We start from the raw sequence: 27,117 nt of genomic DNA on the forward strand, positions 1-27,117 counted from the left end.
CGGAGGCCTTGGATGAGATGCGGTCTCTACCCGGAGGCCTTGGATGAGATGCTGGTTCTACCAGGAGCCCTTGGATGAGATGCTGGTGCTACCCGGAGGCCTTGGATGAGATGCAGTCTCTACCCGGAGGCCTTGGATGAGATGCAGTCTCTACCCGGAGGCCTGGGATAAGGTTCGATATCTACCAGGAGCCCTTGGATGAGATGCTGGTTCTACCCGGAGGCCTTGGATGAGATGCAGTCTCTACCCGGAGCCCTTGGATGAGATGCTGGTTCTACCAGGAGCCCTTGGATGAGATGCTGGTTCTACCAGGAGGCCTTGGGTGAGATGCAGACTCTACCCGGAGCCCTTGGATGAGATGCTGGTTCTACCAGGAGGCCTTGGGTGAGATGCGGTCTCGACCAGGAGGCCTGGGAGGATGCAGTGTCTACCAGGAAGCCAGTGCAGCTATTTATGGATTGAAGAAAAAATTGCTTTATGATCCATCTGCTTCACTTTGTATGAACTGATTATAGCATGGCATAGCAAAGAGACCTTTTTGTGTTCATCTTGTTCATTTTTGGACAAACACAGCTAGGGGGGTGCCATTATGGTGGGAGTGGCAACTGCTACGGGTGTCTGTGGGTTCTTGTACCATTCTTAAATAGTCATGCTTATATTCTAGCTCCCTGAAGTGACTACAAGATGGCTGACACACTATAAATAAAAACAAAAAATATATTATTTATATGAGGGTTCCATAAGACGGATGTACAACGTTGTGCTTATTCTAATGGCAAACGGTGAGTGTTTGTCGACATCTTGTGAGGCGTCGCTCTCATCCATGGGCTCTAATGTTAGTGAATAAATGGATCTGAGACCATTCATTTTGCTGGCAGGAAGTCCGTTTTTTTACTTCTATGTTGGAATTTTCATTTCATGACACACTGCTTACAAACGAGCATCCGGCTTGTAGAACAGCGGTCTAAGATACGGCGCTGCAGGAGACACGTCGGTTACAAACTTCCCGACAGCCCTGTCTCCTCTGTGAAATTCCTGGTGTGTGTAGTCTCCGAAGACCCTGTTTTCTTTTTCTGTTGTGCTTATGTCAGAAGGGCTTTGTTTGAAGTGGTTCCACTAGTAAAATCCTGGAGCTTCGTCTTTCATCACTTTTGTGTGTTGTTTTCTGCGTTGCCATGGTAACCGTGGTACATTCTCCCAGGCATTCCAGGGGGATCAGGGCGCACACTACTCTCGCAGCACGTGACATCCTTTGCATTCCACGGGCATGTTGCACTTGCAGAGATCTGCACAGATACTGTAGGAGCAATCATGTGGCCATCTGTGTATTGACACAAGCTGGGCTGCACCATTAACAGGAGATTACTCTGAACACTGCGCGGACATGTTTTTATGCCAGTTTCTAAGGATGAAACAACACCACCAAAAATGCAAAACAACTTTTGAAAATGTAGAATGCATTGCTTTCCAATGATGATCCAAGCCAGTTACTGAACATGTACAAGAGCCTGTGGGCGGTGCTTCTGGTACCTTGTCTCCTGTTTCGCTGTCTCAGGTGGAAAAGCATCCTTTGCTGCAGAGAGCCAGTTTCCACTAGCTGGACACAGTAGCCATGAAGGAAGCCTTCTTTGGCCACTGCTACGGTCTGGATGATGACACCTGTTGTTATTTATGCCGTGTAGCCAGCACCTGGATACGGATGTATGACATTACATCGCATGCTTTTACAACGCGGTTTTTACAACGCATAGTGCTTTTAGGCGCTGGCTAGTGAATTGTTTAATTTACTATTCCAACTCCAGTCCCCGTGGATAGTAGGGAAGGTGTTGGATAGTACATTAAACATATTCCCTATCCTAGAGCGCCCCCCAGCGCAATGCGTTGTTATGGTTTGCGTTGTAAAAGTTGCGTTGTAAAGGCACTGCGTGGTAAAAGTTGCGTTGTAAAGGTTGTATACCCCTGGATACTCTCATGGCTGACTAGAAGCGCTCTACAAATCGATTGAATGAGTGATTGATTGATGTAGGAGCCACCCGGGATAAACTAGTCTTGTGGTTAAATTGCCAAGTGGAGTTGAAGTACCATCAATTCTTTAATTTGACCGTATTGTGTGATTTGGGGAACACTGCTTATCTCTCTGTGTCCCAGTTTCCATATCTATAGAAATCAATAGAGCTTAAAAATGGGCTAGTTTGATGTAAGCGAGCTGGAGGAAGAGGACTGGGTGGAAGCACTGGCGTCCCCACGTGGGGCAGCCATCGCAATGCGACTTCGTCTAGTCCAATTTAAATACCTCCATAGGGTATATTTCGCGCCTCTGGCGGGCGGAGGTGATTTCCTCACCGGTATTCTTGCGCTGCGATCAGGCGGAAGGCACATTTATTCACACGATATGGCACTGTACATCATTAGATCGCTTCTGGAGGGGGGTCTTTGCATGCCTTTCGGAGATTCTGGGCTGGGAGCTAACCTGCACACCGCAGTTGGCTCTATTACATGGGTTAGGGGGGAGACTGTAAATGGCTACTGAGGAATGGGCAGTGGGGGGGACTGTGGGTGCGTTACTGTATATACCTATTATGCATAACTGTGAAGATGGAACTGTGGACTTGTGTGACCGGGGGGGGGTATTAGGGGGGGTGTTGGGGATGGTGGGAGTTGGGGTGTGGGTGGGTAACATTTCACGTTCCTGCACGTGGGGCAGATGCTTGTGGGGGGATGAAAGACTATGAAACGAACAGTCACTGGCGGTTGTAAATGTTCTGAAATGTTTTTGCAGTTGCTCCTGGTTTGCAGGACGCTGCCCGATCTATGCTACTTGACTAATAAAATCTTTAAAAAAAAAAAAAAGGGCTAGTAGTAGACTGCTTTGTAATGAAATTTTGGATATGTACCTCTGATTCCCTCAGACCTAGGGGAGGCAGCCTTCTTCCCACCACAGGTTCTCTGGATCCCATTTTACACCTGGGCAGTGCTCAAAAAGGCAATAGCATGATGATTCTGTAGTGTATGGACATGGAGAGCGGTGGGAGTGAGAAGGGCGCTGAGGCGGAGAGAGTAGGGGGCAGCAAGGGTTTGCAGGATTATCTTCTAGCCTCTATGGGCTCTCAAGCTCTCTTCTCACCCCTTCAGGTGCCCTCCATCTGTTGGTAATCAGGTAATGGAGGCTGGAGGAAAAGATGCTTGGTGATCCGATCTAGCATTAAACATTTAGCTTGGACCTGGAGGGTGCTGTGCATTTAGGACATCTGGCGACGTCCAGATGACCATTCCTGCTCCCCTTAATTGCTGCCTTCTGCCTCCTCCATGCTCTAGGCCTTTGAACAACCTGCCACTTTGGCTCCAGAGTTTTGTGCTGCAGTTTCGGCATTTGCGGCTACAGCACCCCTTTTTTCTTTCCAGGACAACTGTTGTGTATTTTTGATTTAGAATACTTTTCATTTTTGTTTTTAAAGTATCATGTCTTCCGTTTTACCAAATGCAATGAGAATTTGTATGCTTTATTACACCATCCTTTTTATCTGTAATCATATGTTGTCATTGTACTGTTTATAGTGAGAGCATCTTTTACAATGTAGGATGGAGGTATTTAAGAGAGGTTTGGATATTAAACAAGGATGAATAGTAAAATATGGTTATGGTAGAAGGAAGGCAAAGTATAAAGGAATACCTACGCTGCCCTGTAATTTTTGGTGAACATTTTTGACTCAACCTTAACATCCCTGACAGAATAAGAGCAGGGTTACTGCTGGAAGCCAGCTGTAGGCCTTGTTTGCTAAAGAACAGAGAAGCCACAAATTAGTACAGCATGAAGTTGAGAAATATAATGGGCTGTACCGTAACCTATCTACTGTTTATTCTCCAGTTTTATACTTCTGTATTTCGCTTACGTCAGTGAAAAGATTCAGAACATGTAGTATTTATTGTTGAGCACTAGGAAACTGAAAAGAATCCTCTTAAAGGTTGGAGAACTCCTCATTTGGGTAAGCCACTGTCAGAATGTAAATATGCCAAATACTGTGGAACTTGAGGCCAGAAAGAATAAATAAAGACACTTCTTGCGAGGAGGAGGCGGCTAAATATCATAAGCCTGGTGGCGCAAAGCCAGACAGAAGCATCGAAGGGAGCAAACAAAGAACAGAAGATAATTGTTGCATTGCCAGGGCAGATAGAAAAAGAAATCGGTGTGGTGCCAGCTCTCCGAATTCTATTTTGGAAGCCTTGAGGCTTTGAAAGTGGATATGTTGGTAATAGGCTGGTCACCATCCCCACGCTTATCCAGAGGTGGAAAATATATTTCACCGCTGTTGCCTTTAAAGCTAACTCACTGCAGAGTAGAACACCTGGCTAGAGTGTAGACTTGTGAGAGAATCTGGCTGAGAAGCCATGTGTTGAAGTGCACTTGTAGTTTTTTCTCTACCCACAATCGTGAAAATGTGCGTCAAGTATGATGTTCATATGATTGAGCTATCATGAATAGGCTCTTGACTCCGAAAGCACTACCAGGCCACACAGCAACAGGATGGACTACAAAATGGTGACTCCTCAAACCCTATGAAGGATAGATTTATCTGTGCTGGAGAATGTCTGTTTCCCTTTTGTACACTTTCTGCAGTTACCACAGACAGATCTGCACCCTATACTTCTGCAAAACAAAAAAGAAAACTTTTGGGGGCATATGTATGAAGCCCATTTCCCGTTTGCAAACGGAAAAAAGCCTTTTGGGATGTATCATCCCAAAAGGCTCTCACTAAATAGGGAATCACAAAATTTGCGATTCCTTATTTTGCGAAAGCATTTAAGGAATCGCAAATTGCGATTCCTTAAATGCGATGTAAAAAGCACCCAAGTTGTGCGATTTCTCCATAAGAATTCGCAAATTACCACCAACTTCCAAGTTGTTGGTAATTTGCGATTTCTTTGAAAAATTTACTTTTTTGCATTTTTTTAAAGTGTTATGTGGTGCACATACATGCCCTTAGGGCATGTATGTCTGCCACATGTGCTCACATGCACATTTCAGGGGTGCAACAGAGTGTCCTTTTGATACCCTGGCACCCTTGAATTGCATTCTCAATTTGTAATTCTCTAATTACGAATCGCAAATTGAGAATGTCTTCCCATTCATTCCTATGGGCCTTATGGCCCATAGGAATGAATGGGAAGGTATTCCTTAATTGCGATTCGCAATTTGCAAATCGCAATTAAGGAATGCCAAGGGAACGCTAAATATTTGCCAATCTTTGTTTACATCCCGTTTTGCGTTTCTCAAATAGCGATTCTTTAAAAATCGCTATTTGAGAATTGCAATAACTGAATTTGATACATATTCTCCTTGGTCCAGTAAGTAGTTTTTATTGATGCTGATAGTAAAACATATACAAATTCTGCCCTAAAAAAAGCCTAATAGAGCGATATGGAACATGCATGACATAATTCCAAAACATAAAAGGAAATGTAAGGCTGTCTTGTGAAGAACCGCTGTATTCATAGAATTAGGCATTTAAGTTGAGGGGTGAACTTTGCCAAGGATGCACACAACCTTTTCCTTCTTCCCAAAGAGATGGCAGGACAAACCTAGGAACGAGCTAATACTAGAGAAGGCAGAGTAGCGGGCCCCAGCTCGAGCCATGTGTATTTTTGCTGATTTGGGCTTGGGCATGGGCGAGGAAAGAGGAGCCCCAGGCGACCGCGATTTGCCATTCCGTTGTTGCTAAGTGTGGTGTGATTGCTGACGGTGTTGCAACTGTGTTAAAAGCTGCAGAGAGTTGAAAGAGGAGAAGTATTGAGAAAGTAATAGGCAGAGGTAGTGGAAGTCAGAAGCATGGAGAGCGCAGCCTCCACGTGGACGAGCGCCCAGAAGCCAGATCGCAGTGTGTCGCTGAAGTGATTCGTTCACGACTTTTAAGGCTACAGAGTTAAGTAGTGAAGCGTGGCCTCAATAGATGTTTTTAGTTCTGGGTCACTCTTTTACCTTTGGTTTCCGGTTGAGAGATGGTCTATTTGCCAGGAAGCAATATATACTGGTGTTTCGGAGTTTGGTTAGTGAATGTTGTCAGATACTTGCAAAAGGTTTACTCCCTACTTCCTTCCTTGGTAGGAATGGGCCCCCAGCACACTATGCAGATTGCAGAGCGATTGTACACCCAAGGATACATCAGCTACCCTCGAACGGAGACCACCCACTATCCAGAAAACTTCGACCTAAAGGGGTGTCTGCGACAACAGGCGAATAATCCATACTGGTCAGATACGGTATGTACTGGTAACGAAGGTCTTGATTTCGTATGTACTGTGCATAGAGGATTCATTCCAATAGTTCCTCTGCTTTCCATGTACGAAGGACTGAATGAATGAATTTAAAAGTGTACTTCTGCTATCTATGCTGTATGTGTAGGAATGCGGAAGAGTGGCTACTTGGAATGTGGTCCAGTGGCTGAGATTATTTCAAGAATGTTGTCCCTTACATTGTTATTTTTCTTAGTGACGGTATATTCCACAATCTACTGTGCATGAACGTATACCTTCACTGGATTGATTGATCTGTTTTTTTGTTTAAATGTTTTATTGATTTTTGTTGTTCTCAATTATTATTGACAGACATTCACATGCACATATATCAAAAGGTAAAGACATACAGATCACAGTTATTTGACCATGACATCTTTGGTGTATTTTCTGTACGCTGCATGTGGGGGGTAGGGTAGAAGAGGAGGTTAGGCGGAAGGGATTGGGGCGGGGTAAGAGTAACGATGAATAGGTAAGGGGGGGATGTGTTTGATTTTGTTTACAACACCAATGAACTGGGAAATTGGAAAGGCAGAACAAGGCTACTACTGCTGGGCGTGGCTTCACATTTTGATAAGGTTATGTAGCCTGATTGAGCTAGTGTATTAAGGATTTATTTTTTCTTCTGGTGGATTGTTGGAAAGTTATGCCGCACAGTACTTTCATAGGGCCTACTGTAGTAATGTAATGCGGTCTGTTTTATATCATCCGCAATTCTCCTGCAAATGTGGGCTTTGACAGTGTCTCCTGGTTTCTGGTGGAGCTTGTAGCTTGCATGAAGTGTGGCTAATTTTCCAGCTGCCATCCTTAGATGAGCAGTCTTGGAGTGTTTTACTCTTACACATATTTTAATGGGGAAGGCAATAAACAGCTTCTCATTGCTCCATTCTTCTCTCACAATTTGCCTATCACAAAGTTCAAAAGGGTGGTAGAAACCTCAGAGTAGTTATGAGTGGCTGAGATTAATTCGAGCATTCCTCCTATTACCTTATTGTTTTCTACAGAGCAACAGGCATGCTCAGACATGGGTCCTGCGCTCTCTGTGCCTCAGGAATCCAGCTGCCCTTCACTGATGAGCCCAGCAGGCTGAACCAGTCTAGGGTTGCTTGTTACCTGTTCCAAGGAGACCTGGCCTGGCGATTCAGTCTGGACAGTTACTACTAGAGCAGGACCAAGCTTGATTTGCGTATGGTGGGTTCCTGTCTGGAGTGACATAGTGGGTGAAAATAGATGAACTGGCTGCGAGTAATTACCAGTGGCTGAAATTAGTTCAAGGATTCGGCCCATCATCTTTCTGTTTACCTCAGTACCGCAAACTGACAGAAGGAACAATACTCTTAATGCAGCTCATACGATGTCCTCTGCGGCGGCCATATAAGAGGACCTCTAGGGTTAGTTGGCAGGGGCAACACCTGGACCAACTGATGCACATGATGAAATAAGTCCAAGGTTACTGGCTGTGTCTAGGGTCTTGCATGTGATTTACTGTAAAGCAATTGAGTGCTGCCACAGCAAGATAGTACTGTCAGTAGGAATAGAAGTGTAACTGTACCCCATATGGCGTAGGCTTTAGTTGCAAGCGTTGTACTAGACTTAGAAGGTTATGTGTTGATCAGGCCGCACCTGGTTCTTGAACTATTTTTATATTAGTCTGGTAGGTTGAGTAAAATAAATTAGTAAAAACATTAATTGTAATGCATAGTAAAAAAAAAAGCTCCATTGCCTATGACATTCTATGGAAGCACAGTTCTGAGGAGAAGCGCCTGGCGGGGTGGTCTTCTGCCCCGATAACTCTGTCAGGTGATGAGTAGGCCCCTTAACTAGAAGATCTGCTTAGATGCGGGTACAGATTGCTTGCCGGCTGTAGATCTATAGATACTCTTCAGGTGTTGTCCTCGGCACAGTGGAGCGACTGGTTGATTGTGTGCATCTGTTAGCCCCATGCCCATATACTGGGAATGTACCTTCTCTACTCACGCCGTTCACCATATGGCCAATTATTCTTCAGCAGTGGTGTACACTGGAACTGGACACATACTCCTACTGTGTGACCTTCCCATAGACATTGGTTTAACCCATGCGCTTATCTTCCATGGTCCAGCATGACTGCCAAGGGTTTCCTCTTTAGTCACTGATCCTCCTCAGACGCATCTTTTACCTCCATCAAGGCCCTGGCCAGAGGTTAACCCCAGACCCCTGGCACGTATAAGAAATCCACATTCATGGCCCAACAAACAGTGTGTATTTAACATGATATGTTTTGGAATATAAAATTCCCCAGTGACCTTCCAGCCCCACAGGCTGCTTCCTGACTTCTGCACCAGTCCACCCTTATGGGTAAAATGCACTTGTTACAAATAACAGACCTTAACATTACTTTGTGAGATGCGACCATGTTGAAAATCATCCCACATTCTCCAAACAAACCAACATTTGACTAACCAGTTTTAGTGGCCTTTGCTGGTGGGCTTATTGTTCTGCCTCTTGAACTTATTAAAAAAGCATTCATCAATGTGTGAGTTGGTATTGAAAAGTGTAAATCTATGTACATATATCTATTTATGAATTGCTTACTCCTGACAGAGCACGCCTGCTTATGTCATAAGATTGGATACAGTTGATTCCTATCTTTTAAATATTAGATGTAATCATTGAAAATCATTCCTTCAGGAGTTCCTCTTGAAACTCTAATTGTACATCTCTGATATCCTCGGGAGTTATTGGGTTGTACTTTTTGCTGTATAGTCTGTGTGTTAGAAATGCACCGATAACTAAAGCAGTTCCAGTCCTCTCCGGTATTGCAGGTTGTATCGGACAAGCTGATGTTTCTCAAGGCCTGGTCACTTAGGGCAGGTGTCTCAAGCACTTCCTCTTCAGGGTCCCCATCTGTTGGATTTGTTCACCTCTTGCTCATTGGCTACTTTCTGCCTGCTTGTACATACATTGATTCTAAAAAGGGTAACCCAATCGACCCTTGTAGGCTTGGGCAGTGTTCAGTACAAAGTAAAGTTGTCTACAAGGGATTTGTTTAACCACTATCATTCATATTATTTGTTGAAACCTTAATCAATGAGATTATCATACAAGAACTATCTCACAGGAGTCCACAGAACAACTTTTATAAATATCTGAAAGCAAAAGTAACACACTGAAGAACCTAGTTATCTGAAAAATATATTCTGTATTTAATTACATAATTGAAAATTGATTGAAGGGGATACATAAAATCTTGGATATAATGCAGCAATGTTATGAAAGAATGTATAAATGAATTAAACAAAACAATTCATAACATAACAACCACTCCTATTAATCAAATGAGAGCAACTAGAAGACATAGATTATTATTGCTCTTCCAGACATGGATGCCCTAGGAGATGGTGTGCAGGTCGACGTTTCGTTTTTTGTAGCTGTAGTCTCTAAGACCATCATCAGGAAAATTGTTTTTAGCAAAAAGTGCCCCCTCTTTTTGGCTTTTGTGCTAGTTTCAACCAATAGGGTCTCAATATCCGAACAGCAGTTTCTGGATACACTCCAAAGGATTGAAGAACGTGTTCTCAATTTGCGTTTGTTCAAAAGGCAGCCAACCCACTCGGCAAGTAACGATCCGTAAACTGGAGCATGCTTTCAGATATTTATAAAAGTTGTTCTGTGGACTCCTGTGAGATTGTTCTTGTATGACAATCTCATTGATTAAGGTTTCAACAAAGAATATGAATGATAGTGGTTAAACAAATCCCTTGTAGACAACTTTACTTTGTACTGCTTGTACATACAGACAAACCAATTTCTATTCCTTCGACTGGGGATAGCTAGTCGCCACTGCTTGGCTCTTTTTCCATCAAACTTTGCTGCATGCCACGGTGAGGTCTTACACGTTAGCATAGTTTTAATGATCGACATAGGAGGAGCCATTAATGATGTCTTCATTTCATTTTATGCTGTTCTGTGAATGTGCCACAGGTCAAGGCTTTGCTTTCAGAAGGCCTTAATCGCCCACGGAAAGGCAGTGATGCAGGCGACCACCCTCCCATCACTCCAATGCGGTCCGCGACAGAGGCAGAACTTGGTAAGTATCTCTGCATGAGACACGTCTTAGATCTGGTCCAGTAACAGAATTCTGAACCACAATCTTAATAATGGTGCCATACATAGCTGTTTGGGACTGCTGCATGGGGCTGGCTTTTGACCTTGATCATGTTGCTGCTGTTGTGTGCCTGAGGGCTTGAGCATGGTGCTTGGCAGTGTTGGCTCAGCAGATGCACTGCTGTCTTCATGATAATTTTTGGGAAAGTTGAATATTACATTAACTTCTGGGATGTGTGTGTGTGGGTGGGTGGGGGAGTAGGGGTGTGGGTGTGTTGGGGGCCTCGAGGTGTGTTTTTGCTGTAGCTGAGAGGGAGGCAAACGAAACATTGGGATTGAATTAGAGTGGATAGAAGAATAATCGAAGCTGGATACGAAGTAGTCGATCCCTTGTAAATAAAACTTTTCTCTGTCTTTGCAGGTGGTGATGCCTGGAGACTGTATGAATATATTGCACGGCATTTCATTGCCACCATCAGTTATGATTGCAAGTATCTTCAGACCACCATCTCCTTCAGCGTAGGACCAGAGCGCTTCACGTGCACTGGGAAAGCTGTTATTTCTACAGGTAAGGAGTACAAAGGGAGCGCGCCGACCAATCCAGCTTCATCGCTCCCTTACTCTGGCACTTAACACTAAGCCCTATCCCACAAAGAGGTACAAGGTCCTTTTCATGTTAATGTAAAAGGCATGTGGGATGCTTGGGCGCTATTTTTCTACTACGCAGTGAATGGCGAGTGTCTACTGATATTAAAGTATTTAGGAAATACATGGATGTAGTCTCTGATATTGGCCTGTGTGTGAAGCTACAAGTCCACGGTATTTCAGCGTATAGGGAAATGTTGAGTAGATCTATGTTTTATCTGAAAGTGAAGAAATGCTGCGGGGGTCCTCATTATTCTAGTAGATGGTTAATAGGGTAATCAGTGGCGTCTCCTGTGCTATGGCGGAGGAGCTTCGCCCCCCACACCGCCAGCAGCTAAAAATATAAAAACCAAAGCGATAATGAACCCTTGTTTATAATCGTTTTATTTCTGATCTCGGAGCCGAGTCTTGGGGGCGGGGCCAGGGGGATCACAGGCTGGTGGAGGAGTGGTCGCACTACTATTCAGTGCGCATGATGGTTTGGCCGGCCGTCTCAAGGCCACCCAAACTGTCATGGACACTGAAGCTCCCTCCAACCCCAGCTGTGTTGCTGGGCTGGAGAGAGCAGGCATAGGCTCCAAGTCGACCTGGGAGCGCACATCCACGTGCTCAGGCCAATCCGGACACTGCTTTCATGCAGTGTCAGGATTGGCCGCAGGAGATTCAGGGACCTAGTGCCTGCAGTGCACGGAGCCAGATTGGAGCGTGGATGCAGGTAAGGTATTTTTATGTTTTGTTGTTTTCTCCCGCCCTGCCACTTTGCCTAGATACCGGCCGCTAGTGAGGGTAATTCGTCAATTTGATTAATTTCTAAAATGAAGAATTTTGGCCTGACGAAAAGAGGCTGACAACACTTTGTTTTAGAGGAAAGTTAAAATGATTTAATACCTTTTCGACAAAAAACATACTGTGGAAAAAAAAGTAAATGCTCATTTTTAAAGGACAGCATGCCAAAGAGGAAAGAAGGGAAAATATAGGCATGTCTACAGGATTGCATCGTACTCCTACATCAGTGCCCCAGCCAAAGGCATTCATGGGCTGGAAAGGCCTTGCATCTCTACACAAGTCCACTCCAACCTTCTGTATATCCCTTTTGGCTGCTTTTCAATTGTAGCATCTTAGGTTTTAAAAATGTTTTCCAGTACTCAAGTGACTGGTCACATGACCTGCTGCAGAAGGTAATTTGTCCGATGTTTCTAATCTGCAAATGAATGAAGGTCGCTTCAAGTGCAGACTGAAACATTATTCCAAATATTGTATTCTCAAACGTGATTGACAGTGCAGAGCCCCGTGGATATAGTGAAGAATTGCTAATTGAGGTCAGAAAGGAGCACCTCCTGTCTGTAGTTAGAAGCAGGCATTAGTGGGGCACCCTCACCAAAATTGTCTGGAATACTATTTCCCCTCTGTGCATGCGGTGCTCTTCACAGACCACTAGAATCTTTCAGAGAAGTTGAGGATACTATGATAAGAATGTGAAGGATTCATAGTGTTGAACTGCCCACAGGTTACACGGAGATCATGCCATGGCAGGGGATTCCCATGGAGGAGAGCCTGCCCACCTGCGAGAAGGGCGATGTCTTCGCTGTTGACGAGGTGAAGCTGCTTGAAAAACAGACCAACCCCCCGGACTATCTGACGGAAGCAGAGCTCATCACGCTGATGGAGAAGCATGGCATTGGTAGGCAGCCCTCGTTGGTCCAGGGGCACGCATAGCCACATGGCCTCTTGGTGGGATGGCCTGGTGTATCATCTCCATTGCTTTGTGTCGCAGGGACGGATGCCAGTATTCCGGTGCACATCAACAATGTCTGCCAGAGGAACTACGTGACCGTAGAGAGTGGCCGCCGGCTGAAGCCCACGAACCTTGGCATCGTCCTGGTACACGGGTACTACAAGATTGGTGAGTGGCAGATAGTCACTGTGATTGCAGCATCATATCCTCTGTTTGGAGGCATGGGTCTCCTTGCCTTTCTTTAACAAAGGACCTTGAGATGTGTGTCACATTACTTCTTTGGCTCGACTATAGACACACTCCAAGGCCATGTGGTCCTTGCCAGTCAAGGGACGCAGTTGTGGGAATTAATGTGACTTTTTTTACTGCTGAATTTGTAGCTTACAAATGTAGCAACATCAATGTTTACTACATGTGTAAGAAAATGGGGTTGTAAAATAAAGTCCTGGGGTTCTTCATCTAATGCTTGTCAAGAGATCATAGATATCCCATTTGACTAATTATTTGAATGTTGTGAATAAAAATAGAATTGTACTATTTTGGTATCAAGTTAATTTTATTATGTCCTACCTGTCGATTGGCTAAGATCCCAAAGATTCATCGAGCGAGAATTGGAGGCACGTCTTTCTCTTATCTCGGGTCGTTTACCTAGAATAAACTTCTTTTGTTGCTATGCACAATGGCTGAGGCATCAATCTTAAAGAACATTTTTTAAACTTGGGGTGTTTCAACAGGAATAGTGTCACTGTTTGCCTGTGCACTTCGCCTTGGAGCCAGCACCGGGACACTCATTTGGGTATCCACGCTCTTTATAAATGTCTTAATCATATCAGATCATGTGTATCTACATGCATTTCTGCTTTTTCTTTAAAATACGGCCACAACTTGCTATACACATCAGTATGTTTAGCAATTACAAAATAAAACTCTTGAAAGCATGTGTTGTTGTGTGGATACTGTAGTACATCATGATTACCACAACACTTATTCCATAGATCTCTGGGCCATTAAAAGTTGAGGCATATCAAATTTTGGACACTGGGTGAAAAAAGCAGCTTTCTCATATTTTCTATTATTCACACCATATTAGAGATGACGATGCACTATCTGCCCTTTTGCCTCCAACTGCAGGGAATATTCTAGATTTTTAGGGTTTGAGCAGGATACCCATACTGATAACGCGATTTTATATGGGATCATTCTCAATTCTGCAACTTTGGACAATGCTCTCATTAATCCAGCCTTAGGTGTGCAATTTTGAGTGCTTCTATATCTGACTACGGTTGCCTTCCTGGAAAAGAGATGCTACTGGTAAGTATCATTTCCATCCTCCTAAAATACATGTTCGAGGCATGTGTGTTGTAGATACACATGATACACATGCGTTGCATACTCCTGCCATCTAGTGTTGGGTCCAGATGTTTGCAAGTTGTTTTTCTTCAAAGATGTCTTTTCAGTCAAGATGTAAGGTGACTCCTTCTTTTGGTGATAGTGCGCATGGGCATCAACTCCATTGTTAGATAGTGTTTTTCCGCCATCGAGTTCGGACGTGTATTGCTGCGCTCTGTTTTAAAACCGTTCTTCAGGTTACTCTCGGTGTGCAATCCACCCTACCCTCGACGGTATTGTTCTCAAACGCGTTTCCCTCTTCCCCGGTTATAGAATCGTTTCGGGAAACACTCTATCTTAAGTTGAAGACATATGGCCGGCCCTCCGGCTTAGCCGCATCGGTCCACCCACCCTCTGGTGGGACAAACTCCATTGCAGTTTTGTCCTCAGTGCTACACCAACTTCCCTCGCACCGACCTACATCAAGTTTGTAACTTGCGCCTCTCTCCGTAGCACAGGACGAAGAGTGCGGCGCCTGTAAATAGTTTTGGTCCAAGAAAACTGAACAAAATCGTCGGGCACGACTATGAGAAATGCAACACCAAAGCACTCAACACACTCTGGATATCTTTGGCGAAGACTGAGAGTAGGAAGAAGTCGAAGAGTTGGTGGCAGAAGAAGAAGCCTTCCCCATTCCAAAGTCTGATTCTGAACTCGAGATCGATTCGGAGTCCTAAGACGTGCCTCTGGGACAGGGTGGTGTGAGTACCGAAGACCCCTTGCTCCCCAAAACCTTTTCCAAAAAACATAAGGCTACGGCACAACCTCTGCCTTCTGGCCAATGTCGGCACCGAGACAATGTTTCTGAAGCCCTGCCTCCTGGCTCGCACCAAAACAAATAGTCAAGCCTTCCGGCTCGGAAACAGGTCAGCTGAACTCATCTTCGGATCCAAAGCCCTCCGGTTCGAACATTTCCATATGGTAACGCTTCAACAGATGCTTCCACTTCTACAGCAAGGCGATTTTATGTCCACCCTGGACTTTAAAGACAAATATTTTCACATACTTGTCCATCCAGATCATCGCAAATATCTCAGATTTGTGGCAGCAGACAAGCACTATCAGTTCAAAGTGCTCCAGTCGAAGTAACTACTGCTCCGAGAGTGTTTACCAAATGTCTAGAAGTAGTAGTAGCTCATCTCAGAAGACCACAAATTCACGTCTTCCCGTACTTAGCCGACTGGCTCCTCAAAGCCAGCACACACCAAAAGTGTTTACAGCATACCCAGACCACGCTAGACCTACCAGCCAAAACCTTCATGCAATTGCTAGGAATGATGGCATCATGCATTGCAATGGTGCCTCATGCAAGACTACACATGCGTCCTCTACAAGAATGCTTAGCACGTACATGGAATTAGTCCCAGGGTCACTTAACAAATCTAGTGTTGGTGGACATCCGCACCCATCGCTATCTGCAGCGGTGGAACACAAAAAATGTACCAAAAGGGCAGTCCTTCATCGACCCTGTTCCACAAATCTTGCTAACCGCAGATGTATCTTTATCAGGTTGGGGTGCCCATCTCCAGGATTACACAATCCAGGGTCTATGGGGCAACAAACATGTCTCCACATCAACTATCTAGAGCTTCTAGCAGTATTTCTAGCGCTGAAAGCTTTTCAGTCTCATCTCACAGACCAAGTTGTCCTAGTCCGCATGGACAACATGACAGCCATGTACTATGTACAAAAACAGGGGGCGGGGGACACACTCTTTACAATTGTCACGCCTCTCTCAGACCATTTGGTGTTGGGCAATCCATCACAGAATTCACCTTCTGGCAGAACATCTCCCAGGAGTGAACAATCAAATGGCCGATCTCCTCAGCATGAGGAGGCAACAAATACATCAGTGGGAACTTCATCCCCAAGTTCTTCTTCCATACTTCCAAAAATGGGGATTCCCACAAATAGATCTGTTTGCCACAGTGGACAGCGCAAAATGCCCAAACTTCGCCTTCAGATTCCCGCACCATCTATCCTAAGGCAATGCCCTATGGATGAATTGGTCTGGGATATTTGCCTACTCTTTTCCGCCTCTCCCACTTCTTACGTTTCTGGTTTGGAAGCTCAGGCAAACATCCCTCATACTGATTTTAGTGGCTCCCACATGGGCCTGTCAACCGTTGTTCACCACACTCTTGGAGCTATCAGTGGTTCCACATCAAAAGCTGCATCTCAATTCCAGCCTTCTCACTCAAAACGATGGAGAAATTAGGCACCCAAACCCCAAGGAGCTCAACTTAACGATTTAGCTCCTGAAGTCATAGAGTTTGGATACTTAAATTTGTTACCAGTCTGTATGACTATTGTGAGAAGTTGCAAAATAGAAGGGGGTTCCCCGGGGGGGCTTTTTGGATACTGGCAGGAAGAGGGGGGAATAACAGCAAAATAGAAAGGGGGAAACCCTGCCAGGGTCAATTTTAAGGTCCCACTAGGGGATCCTTATATTAGAACGAATGGTGACCGAGGTTTACATATCAGAGACAACATAGAATAATATAGATCCATACAATTCTCTAGGAAAAATAAATATATTTTATTGGCGATTCAGAATAAATTTTAACTGTACAAAATGTCATAAGGATTAATACATCTCAAACACTTCTTAGTACAAGTGACTTACTTGGATGGCACCATTGCAGCACCAGCTTTTTCACCTTATCTATTGCATTTTGCCTCCATGTTATAGCTCCAGTCCCAGAGTCCATTAAAATACCTTTTCCTGGACTGCTATGCATCTACCCCATGGTCCCTGTATGAATGTGTCTATATTGTGATGTTTGAGGTTATGAATGTGAACATATGCTGTGGATGCCTGCGGGAGTGAGTGGAATACTAAGAAGTGTTTGAGATGTATTAATCCTTATGACATTTTGTACAGTTAAAATTTATTCTGAATCGCCAATAAAATATATTTATTTTTCCTAGAGAATTGTATGGATCTATATTATTCTATGTTGTCTCTGATATGTAAACCTCGGTCACCATTCGTTCTAATATAAGGATCCCCTAGTGGGACCTTAAAATTGACCCTGGCAGGGTTTCCCCCTTTCTATTTTGCTATTGTGAGAAGTTGGCCTGGTATATGATGTTCACTATTCTAGTGAGCACCTTGCACCAGTCCAAACAACCCTTATGGTGATGGTTGTAAAGTCAACCTTATAGACCAGCTATCCTAGTGGTAGCATGGCCAAAAGCAGTCGTAGGCTAAACTCAAGAGGGCATGTGAAGCCAGCTGTTTTACCATATGCAAACCTTTTAATACCAAATGAAAGGACACCACACAGGTTATATATTCAAAATATATATGTATTTATTTCTAAATAAATCCCCTTAACTCTTTATGAGCACAGGAGCACAAGCGTATAACAAGAAACTTAATATAGCATACAAAAGTTGCACAAATATGGATAGGCCCTGGTGGCCCGTAAAACCATATACTAAAATAGTGGTATAAGAACCACGTCACGAACAATGGTAAGGCCTAGAGCCTTGGGAATTGCTGGGGCTACACTGGACTAACAGCAGTTAGGACGTGGGAGGCCCACAGGATGCGGGTGCAGTGTCTAAATGCACACGCGTGCACCAATAGAAGTCAATGGGTGCGTAAAGTTAGAAAGTTGTAGATTTGGAAGTCTTCCGACTGGACTAGAACTTAACCACTTAAAACTAGGACACTAGGGATGTAAATCTATACAGGAGCACCGCAGTACTCGCGTTACCTCACCCACAGAAAGTGGGTGCATAGGTGTCAAAGTGTGTCGGGTTTCGTCGTGGAGTTCTATGGAGCCTTGGAGAAAAGATGCTGCAGGCGACCAGGAGAGAAGAGTCCGGTTGGATCCAAGGGTGGATCGCAGATGTAGAGTACCTGAAAGCAGAGGGGACAGAGTCTGGGTCACTAGCCAGTTACCAGGAAGGAACCAGGCGATGTCTGGTTGCGATCAGGTGATGTCGTGAAGCTTGTCTCCGCTGCCACGTGGACCAGGAGGTGTCGACGCCAACCAGGTGCTGGATACGGACTGTCCCACAAAGGCTCTCGCTGTCGGCGGTGTCGGATCTTAATTCGGAGTCAACAGGCCTTGGCAAATGCAACCCACGCAGGACTCGAAGATGGGTTCTGGATCAGACCAGCAAGGTCTTATGGGCTGCTCCTTTTCAGGGGAGCGAGGGCCAGTCTGAAGCAACCAGACCAGTGTTGAAAATTCGAAGGTTCGTCGTCACAGAGGCCACTAGCCAACGGGCAAGTGACCGGACAGACGCGTCAAGCAGGAAAATGCAAAAGGGCCCCACGCAGCACTCGGTGAGTGTGGAGAGGTGATCTTCGGTGCAAAAGCTGCTCGGGGCTGGGGCTTCTCAATCCCCAATGCACAGCTTCGAGGGTGCCTCGGGAGCTGCACAGAAAGCACTTCGCTGGCTTTCCAAGATGGCCGGTCCCACGTCTCACGTCACCTCCACGGGTCTCAGCTTTGCTGTGGCTGTGGATCGGGCTGTTGGATGTCTGGAAGTCCGGTTCTTGTCGGTCTCTGTCGTTCGAGCTCCGGCGGGAGCAACAACTAAGCAAACCTTTGAGCGCTTGATGGTGCCTGCTTGCACAGGGTCGTCACTCCTTGACCACAAGGGAGATTCTTCAGTCTTCTACGTCGAGTAGGATGTCGAAGGGTCCAAAGTTTCGTATCAGAGTTTCAGTCAGGATTATCTAAAGTCTTGGGACACAGCTCCTACCTTTATTCCAAATCAAGGGGCTGGATTACCTGCTAGGTCCCTCCTATGGGTGGGACCCAGGAAGGGGGTGGTTACACCCCTTTCCCTTTGTCCAGTTTCGCGCCAGAGCCAGAGCTGGGGCTGGAGTGCCCCAGCACCGGTTTGAACTGGACTATGCATGGGATACCTTGTGTGCCCCAGGCAGTGTCTAGTTTCATTCAGCCCTCCCTGCCCCAATCCACTATCTCCTGTCTGGGGTGGTGCTAGCACCTTCCTGTGACAGGAAACCTATTGTCCAGGCCTCCCCTGCCGGAGTTTCGGTCAACAGCAGGAGGTCAGACTTGTGTCTGTGGCAGCAGCATCCATTTTGTGATGCTGAGGCTCTGGTTAACTTTAACCGGGATTAAGGTTAGTAACATGTCTTCTCCCTCTAGAAGGGTGGAATGCTACCCCCGTCGCCAGAATTGGCGAGGGGGTAGTATTCCAAAGCGTATGACACCTTACACGACATGTTTTGATAAAGCCAAACCAAAGATAGCATTTAACCGCGAGGTTCATATGCACTTAAGAGTATATGGTATGGCATTATCTAGATCAGCTATAAGGACATGGTTCCGAAAGCTGCAGACAGGCTCAGCTCATGCTAGACCACCATCTGACATAAAACCAAGCACTCTGCCTTCAGGATTGTTAAGGCCTGCCTTAGGAGTGACTGATAGGTGTATATGTGTCCAGATATAGGTTTAGACATAGGAATACTATATCTAAGCAAGGGGTGATTACACGACCTTGCCCCAGCTGAGTGATCAGCCAGTTGTATCAGTTTGGATGGCCAGCCAGGGGTGGCAAAAGATATGCTGCAGCCCCTGGTAGGCCTTGGATGCACCTATGCCCTGGGTACCTATAGTACACTGTACAGGGGCTCATAAGGTGACCCAATCCCAATTAGGTATGTACCTAAGTTACATGGAGTCCATTTTACAGAGAGAGCAGATAGCCTGGGGCCCTGATTAGCAGGATCCCAGGCCAACTAAGTCGAAAACCAGCTAAACACAAGGCAAAAAATCTGGGGTAACCATAGTCAGGTATCCACCTTCCTACAACCATCTTAAAAGAAGCAAGAAAACCTACTACCAGAGCTTGTTATGCTGCAAAATGGAAACGATGTATCTATTGTAATAACAACAAAATGAATCCTCTAAATGCTTCTGTTCAAAACATTATTTTTTACCTTCTACAACTACAGCAAACTGCTCTAGCCTTCACATCTATTCAGTTGCACCTTGCAGCAGTTGCAAGGACAGCATTTATTTTTTGTTCAAAGTACCTGTGATTAAATTATTTATGGAGGGCTTAAAAAGAGTGATTCCACCCAGAACACCTCTGGCACCGGTATGGAATCTCAACATTGTACTTACAAGACTCATGGGTCCACCCTTTGAACCATTAAACAATTGTCCTTTACAGTTCCTTTCATGGAACGTTGCCTTCCTCATTGCAATCACTTAATTGAGAAGAGTCGGGGAGCTACAGGCATTAACCTTAGAGGAACTCTTCTTTCAGCTTCATAAAGATAGGGTAGTTCTTCCCACCAACCCAAAATTCATCCCTAAAGTAGTTTCTGCTTTTCATCTTAATCAATCAGTTGAGTTACCTGTTTTCTCCCCGCAACTTGATTCTGTAGCACAACAAGCTCTTCACACACCTGATGTTAGAAGAGCTTTATTGTATTATATTGAAAGGACAAAAGATTTTCTTAAAACAAAGCAACTGTTTGTCGCATTTGCAACACCTCACACGGGCAATCCCATGTCTAAATTTGGCATTTCAAGGTGGATTGTTAAATGCATTCAAACTTGCTATGCAAAAGCTTTAAGAAATTTTTCTATGCCCCCTAGAGCGCATTCGACTTGCAAAATAGGGGCATCTATGGCCTTTTTAGGTAACATTCATATAGCTGACATCTGTAAGGCAGCAACATGGTCTACACCACACACATTTACCAAACACTGTTGTGTGGATGCTTAGCGCGCCAATGTAGGGCAAGCAGTGCTAAGGACACTTTTTCAGACAACTGCAACATCTACTGGTTCGCCACCGCTTTGGGAGAACACTGCTGTATAGTCTCTGCAAAGCATGTGTATCTACAGCACACATGCCTCGAACGTATTATGTTACTTACCCAGTAAGCATCTGTTCTTGGCATGTAGAGCTGTAGATTCACATGCGCTCTCCCACCTTCCCGGACACCTGTAGTTGTTGCAGTTCTCATTATCTACATCACATACACATGGACATCTCTTTTCTACACTCACTCCATTCTCACCCTTTGCGTGAAAACAATCAAACAATGGAGTCGAAGCCCAAGCGTACTATCACTTGAAAGGTCGTGACTGGAAAGACTTCTTCGGGAAAAAAAAACTTGCAAACATCTGGAACCAACACTAGATGGCAGGAGTATGCAAAGCGTGTGAATCTACAGCTCTACATGCCAAGAACAGATGGTTACTGGGTAAGTAACATAAATCCTACTCCTGCTATTTCCTATAAATGAAATCCATTTTGGGACCACTTGCCATAATTCATGCTCCACCCAAACCACGCCCAGCTTAGTTGGGGGACCATTTTGTTCTTTGTTCTTTATTTTGTATTTTCATTGCATCTGCGAAACCTCTTGTTATCTAGCAGGTTAATAAAGTCTGCAGAGGGAGATAAGCTGTCTTTGAGTGAGATCTTCAGCAATGGAATACCCTTTTCAAGAAACTCACATATAGGCACATTATAAAACTCCAATGCTCTAGTTTATTCGATTTCCCAGTGACACATATACAACATCATTCTTTGGTCTTATATCAAGAAACTTGGCTCCAATATCCAGTGGTGTCTCGAGCAAACTGGTTTGAAGAGCATGCATTGGAAGTTGCCATAAGTCCCCCTTACGACTGGACTGCAGTGTCAAGCTCTGCATGTGAAACAGCACTGTGTTTCCATGTGTAATGCTGTGCTCTATTATCTCAGACTCAGAACTTGTTCAGCCGACCATCCGGAGCGCTGTGGAGAAGCAACTCAACCTGATCGCCCAGGGCAAGGCCAACTTCCAGCAGGTCCTGGATCACACTCTGGACATCTTCAAGCGCAAGTTCCATTTCTTTGTGGACTCCATTGCTGGTGAGTCTCCTTTCCGCTGTCTCTGTTCTGGACTCCAGGAATAAGATGCTGCTGATTGCGTGCACTTTGGTACATTATTATGGTAGACGTGCTAGATGTTACAGAAGGTGTTCTAGACGCCGCTACTTAGCAACATAATGGATGAACGAATGGCAGGCTGGGCGTTGAGGTGGATTCCCTCAGCCTCGGTGTCACTTGCCCTGGCAGTGGGAGGAGAACATTGGGTCAAAAATGACTTCTTGTACCTCCTGATATCCTGAGTCTGAACTGATCCTTCTGTTTATATAAAACACCTCGGACATGCCGTGCCTTTAACTCAGAACTTTCTTGTTTGTTCTACAAGCAATGCTTTGCCACCCTATTTAACAAATATCTGTATGTGGGCTTTTACCCACAGATCTTACCCTTTTGCTTATTGACTGACTGGTGCAACTACTTCCAGTTTAATTTTGCTTATCCCTTGTTTATCATCATCATCCAAAAGTGTTCCGAGTCTGAGGTTATACTAAATGCTACAGAAAACCCCAAATAAAATAAAATAACAAGATAAGGAAGATGGGATTACAGAGGTTCATCAGAGAGGTCCTGCTTCACCTAGGCCATTTGTGTGCCTGAGAGGTGCCTTATTCAATACATTTTTATGGGGAAGCATTAGCCAGCAGACACATGCTTATCTAGAAGTGTGTTGTCTTGCATGCTAACTCACAGGTTTTGCAGCCCATGGTTGCTTCTCTGGTCCATACTACACCATCTGTGTCTATCTTGTTGTAATTACCCCGAGCACTGACGTTGATGTACTAGCCATTTTGGCTTCAAGATTCAAGGGTTGTACCCTATAAAGAAAGCCCTCTTGCAAGAAATATACCTGGCGTTTTATTATCTGCATGTTAGGCTAGGCATAACAGGGAATTTGGAGGCAGTTAGCAAGTAAGTGGTCTTTCATCTCTGAGACAGAATAAGAGTGGTCACCTGTTTTAGCGAGCTAGTTCGATCAGACGGAGTGAATAGCAGGTCTCAGCGGAAAAAAGGCCAGTTTTCAGAGGCTTCTTAAACAACACATGGTCCTGTAAATGGCAAATAGTGGTAGTGATTTTCTACACTGAACAGCATGTCATTGGGGTACTTTAATTGTTCCTGGTTTCTGTCCCTGACACTCTGAATTATATTCCAAGTGACACTCAACATATGTCATGTAATGTTATGCCTATTTGTGGAGCACGGGGGGGGAGTGGTATCGGCACTAAGCAGGTGTGATTCTAGCCCTGCCTCAGGAGGCTTGCAGGCTATTTGAAGAGCCAGGTCTGAAGTTTCTCTTAGATTTCCAGAATTGAAGAGGAAGCCCTGATATGTAGTTGCAGGTCATTCCAGGCTTACGGGATGATGTAGGAGAAGGCTGCTGAAATCTGATGGGTTAGCGGTCTTCTGATCAATTGTCTGCTGCATATAGGGTGTTCCTGTAGTCCAGCTTGCTTCTGATGCGGTCATGAGTGGTCGTTTTCCGTGTGCTGGTCGGGAGCCACTTGAAGATTTTCCTCAGCATCTTCAAGGTGTGGAAGTATGATGCAGTCATAGCGTTGACTTGATTTGTTATGATGAGCTTGCTGTCGATCAAGATCCTGAGGTTCTTGGCTTGGGAGGTTGATGTTGAACGGATTGTAACCCAGATTGCCACCAGACGGAGTCTCGGTAATGACGCTGAACATCCTGTGATTCTGGGAAAATCATTTAGGGCCAGATGTAGGTAATTCCATTTAACCGACTCTAAAATACCGAATCAGTATTTTAAATTTGGAAAATGGTATGTAGGTGAAAAATTACAGAATCGTTAAGATTCGGTAATTACCGAATCGGTATTTACCGATTCGGTAATTGCCATTCATTCCTATGGGCCTGGAGGCCCGTAGGAATGAATGCCAATTACTGAATCTGTAAATACCGATTCGGTAAAAGGGGGAAACATTGAAGGGTGGGAGGGTGTCACTTTGACACCCTGTTGCACCCCTCAATTGTGTATGGGTGCACAGGTTGCAGACGTCTGCAACATGGCACTGTTGGAAAAGCAAAAAAAATGCTTTTTTCCAAGGTTTTAATTGTTTACCACCAACTTGTAGTTGGTGGTAAATAACGAATCCTAAAAGGGGAAAAGCACTCATTTGAGTGCTCCCTACATAGCAAAATCGGTAATTTACCGATTCGGTATTTTAAGGAATCGGTAAAATGCCCACCTACATCTCATTGTCCAAATACCGGTCGGTAACGGCCGAAATTACCGAATTTCGGCCATTACCGACTGGTATTTGTCTACCTACATCTGGCCCCTAATCTCCCCGTGCTTAACAAAAATGAATGTGTGTCCTCATGTAACGTAACTGGTGCTATGTAAAGCGCTCTGATACCCAATTCGGTTGGGGGTCAAGTTGGCGCTATATAAAACTCTACAAAAAAACTTCTGTCTTGTCAGTGTTGAGTTTTGGGCAGTGGGACCTGGTCCAGGAATGTTTTCAGTGCCTGTATAATGCCTTCTACCACTAAGTCTGGCTCCATATTACTTCCTTGATGCTGTCACCCGTGTGACGATGCGGTATGTTTAAAATAACAGCGATGGTTCTAAAAGACAGCATGGTGTGGGCCACAGGAGCGTGCTCCGGAGTTGGCAGTGTGTGACAACTATAGGGCATTGATACTGCTTTGCACTCCAGAGGATGTGGTGGGATCTGTTTTCGTATCATGTGGACCCCTACGTTATATGACTGGGACGCCCTTTGTGGCTTTAAAGATTTTATATACTTTTGATCTCTATACTCCTAGATGAAATAAAAGGTGATGCTTCCCTCAGTATATGGATCTTGGGCTGACAGAAGACACAAACTGCCCTTTTCACAAATATTACCTGAAAATGAGACTCTTCAAGTGACCACTGGAGGGCAGCAAACTCACAGTAACTCAGTATAATCTTTTTGGGCAATGTGTGGTCATTTAAAGCAGTGGGTCACTTGAGACAATTCCAGATTGTGTGCGAGTACCAAGTTCCCACAAGTTCTACTTCTTGTAGTGCCATAACACCCCTCCCCTACTTATTGGTTTCTGTAAACCATGGTTTGTTTCTATGTTTTGTTTTGCATTTTCTCATTGCAGCGTTGTGATCAGGGATGGACTGGGATGCCCCAACTGGATGCAGCTGAAGTCCAGCTTCTAAACCCTGCTATGTTCTCATCCACATACACACCTTTGAGTGCTGTGTGCAGAAATTGTAGGTCCCAGTAAAAGTAGCCTTTTAGTTCAGATCAAGTCAAGAATCACTCTGTTCGATGTGATCAAAGCAATTAAAAAGTAAATAAAATCATACAATTCATTAAACTTAAAAAGTCAAGAAAATTGGACCATCAAAATCGTAACCTCTTAAGAACTTGAATTTGAACCACCTGCTAAAAACCATGACAGATAAAAGCATACGTTTGGTAAAGATAAAAATTGCGAAAACAGTAAAGCTGGACGCACTTGACTAAAATACATCAGCAATAGCAGCGAACGAATAAAACTATATCATAACCTATTATATATGGGACAAATACAAACAATTTGCAAAGTATCCCGAGTAGCAGCCATATCAAATGTGCACATAGGGAGCTCCGAAGTCTTCTGCCGTTCTAAGAATAGCTGAGGGAACAAATTCAATCGAAAGGAAGTCATAAATCTTTAATGATGGGAGGGCATGACTAACGTCACATAAATCTCAATGTCATTCTTTGTTATAACCGTGGTGTAATGGGTCAGTGAACATTTGGTTAGCTCAAGAGCTTCCCCTTTTTCACATGGTTTGGTTGCTTACAAGGATGTCTGGGAGACCCTGCGGCTCACTGGGGTCCACTGCACACCTCTGGTTTAGCATCAGTTTAGTTTTTAATCAAGCTGATGGAGCATTAATGTGTTCCTCTGTTGAAGAATGCTGCAGATGGCAGCGATGCAGCTCAAATGTAGAAAGAGGCGTTCCTGTAGGATGCAGCAGGGTAGCTCGAGCCTTCCAGACACCTGAACATTGTATTACAGACCAAAGGTCAGTGACTCTGAGTCCCCTTATGTCATGTCTGTGCTAACAGCCTTCTACCTCCCCTCCCCGCAGGTATGGACGAGCTGATGGAGGTGTCCTTCTCTCCGCTGGCCGCCACAGGGAAGCCTCTGTCCCGCTGTGGCAAGTGCCATCGCTTCATGAAGTACATCCAGGTACAGTGGCTTTCAGATAAAGATTTCTGTACTTTATTTGTGTTGATAAGTGGGCTGGAAGACTGTGATATTTTTCTCTGAATTGGGCATGTGGTTGTCGGTGCCAAGCCTCCTCGGACTTTTTTTTCCTATGATGCAATATTTTGTTGCATATATGATTTGCCCAGAATCCTTTCTGTGACATTGAACAGTTTCCATATCTACTGAGCATGTCCTTGTGCACAAACTCCCCTTCAGAACGAAACCGGCTCACTTTCAAGTCACAGGAACTCTATAATAACTATTTATGTTGTTCGCTCCAGCAAGTAAATGGTGTTTGTGGGCTTGAATAAGAGGTATTCTTGCCAGATTGATGATGCTCGGAAAGGTCAGAAGGATAAAAGACTTAGTTGACGATGCCAGAATACAATTTCGTGATCTTCAGGTCTCTGCAGTTTTATTTTGTTGACTTGTAGAGGGCTAACTTTCACTTGAAGATGTCTTGGTGCCTTGGAAAAAACAGGCGGGTCGCCCCTCGGTGTTTGTTGAAAACTGGGGAGGTGGAAAAACCAGGAGCTCAGGGTCTTCTTGAACCGAAATGGGTCTGTTTCCTGACAAACTTGTTCCAAGGAGGTTCCTGCCTCCATCTTTGACTCATGGTTTTTGGTACGGGGAGGACAGATGGTCCCATATATCCTAAATAATCAGTAGGGTGATACCATATGAAATGTTTTGATAATGGTTTGATTGTAGATGCATGTGTTCACAAGTCACAGGATTTAAATATCGTCCACTGCTAAAGGGACAACCAGTGTAAAGCTGCAAGTCTTGTAGAAAAGTTGTCTCGTCTAGTGAGGCCGGATGGATTCTTGCAGCAGAGTTCTGTATCACATGCAGTTTGC

The 27,117-nt window shown here is 44.6% G+C and overlaps 1 protein-coding gene across 2 annotated transcripts in view; it reads left to right on the top strand.

Moving 5' to 3' along the window:
* TOP3B (DNA topoisomerase III beta) overlaps positions 1-27,117 on the top strand; it is a 133,003-nt gene that overhangs the window by 97,270 nt on the left and 8,616 nt on the right. For both annotated transcript variants that reach the window (XM_078667879.1, XM_078667880.1), the window contains exons 10-16: positions 6,101-6,255; positions 10,252-10,357; positions 10,796-10,942; positions 12,527-12,700; positions 12,794-12,922; positions 21,866-22,015; positions 26,136-26,236. In XM_078667879.1, the coding sequence (XP_078524005.1) occupies positions 6,101-6,255; positions 10,252-10,357; positions 10,796-10,942; positions 12,527-12,700; positions 12,794-12,922; positions 21,866-22,015; positions 26,136-26,236 (962 nt within the window). The remainder of the gene's footprint in view (positions 1-6,100; positions 6,256-10,251; positions 10,358-10,795; positions 10,943-12,526; positions 12,701-12,793; positions 12,923-21,865; positions 22,016-26,135; positions 26,237-27,117) is intronic.

Source organism: Lissotriton helveticus, chromosome 11 (genome assembly GCF_964261635.1).
Source record: "Lissotriton helveticus chromosome 11, aLisHel1.1, whole genome shotgun sequence".
Lineage (NCBI taxonomy): Eukaryota > Metazoa > Chordata > Amphibia > Caudata > Salamandridae > Lissotriton > Lissotriton helveticus.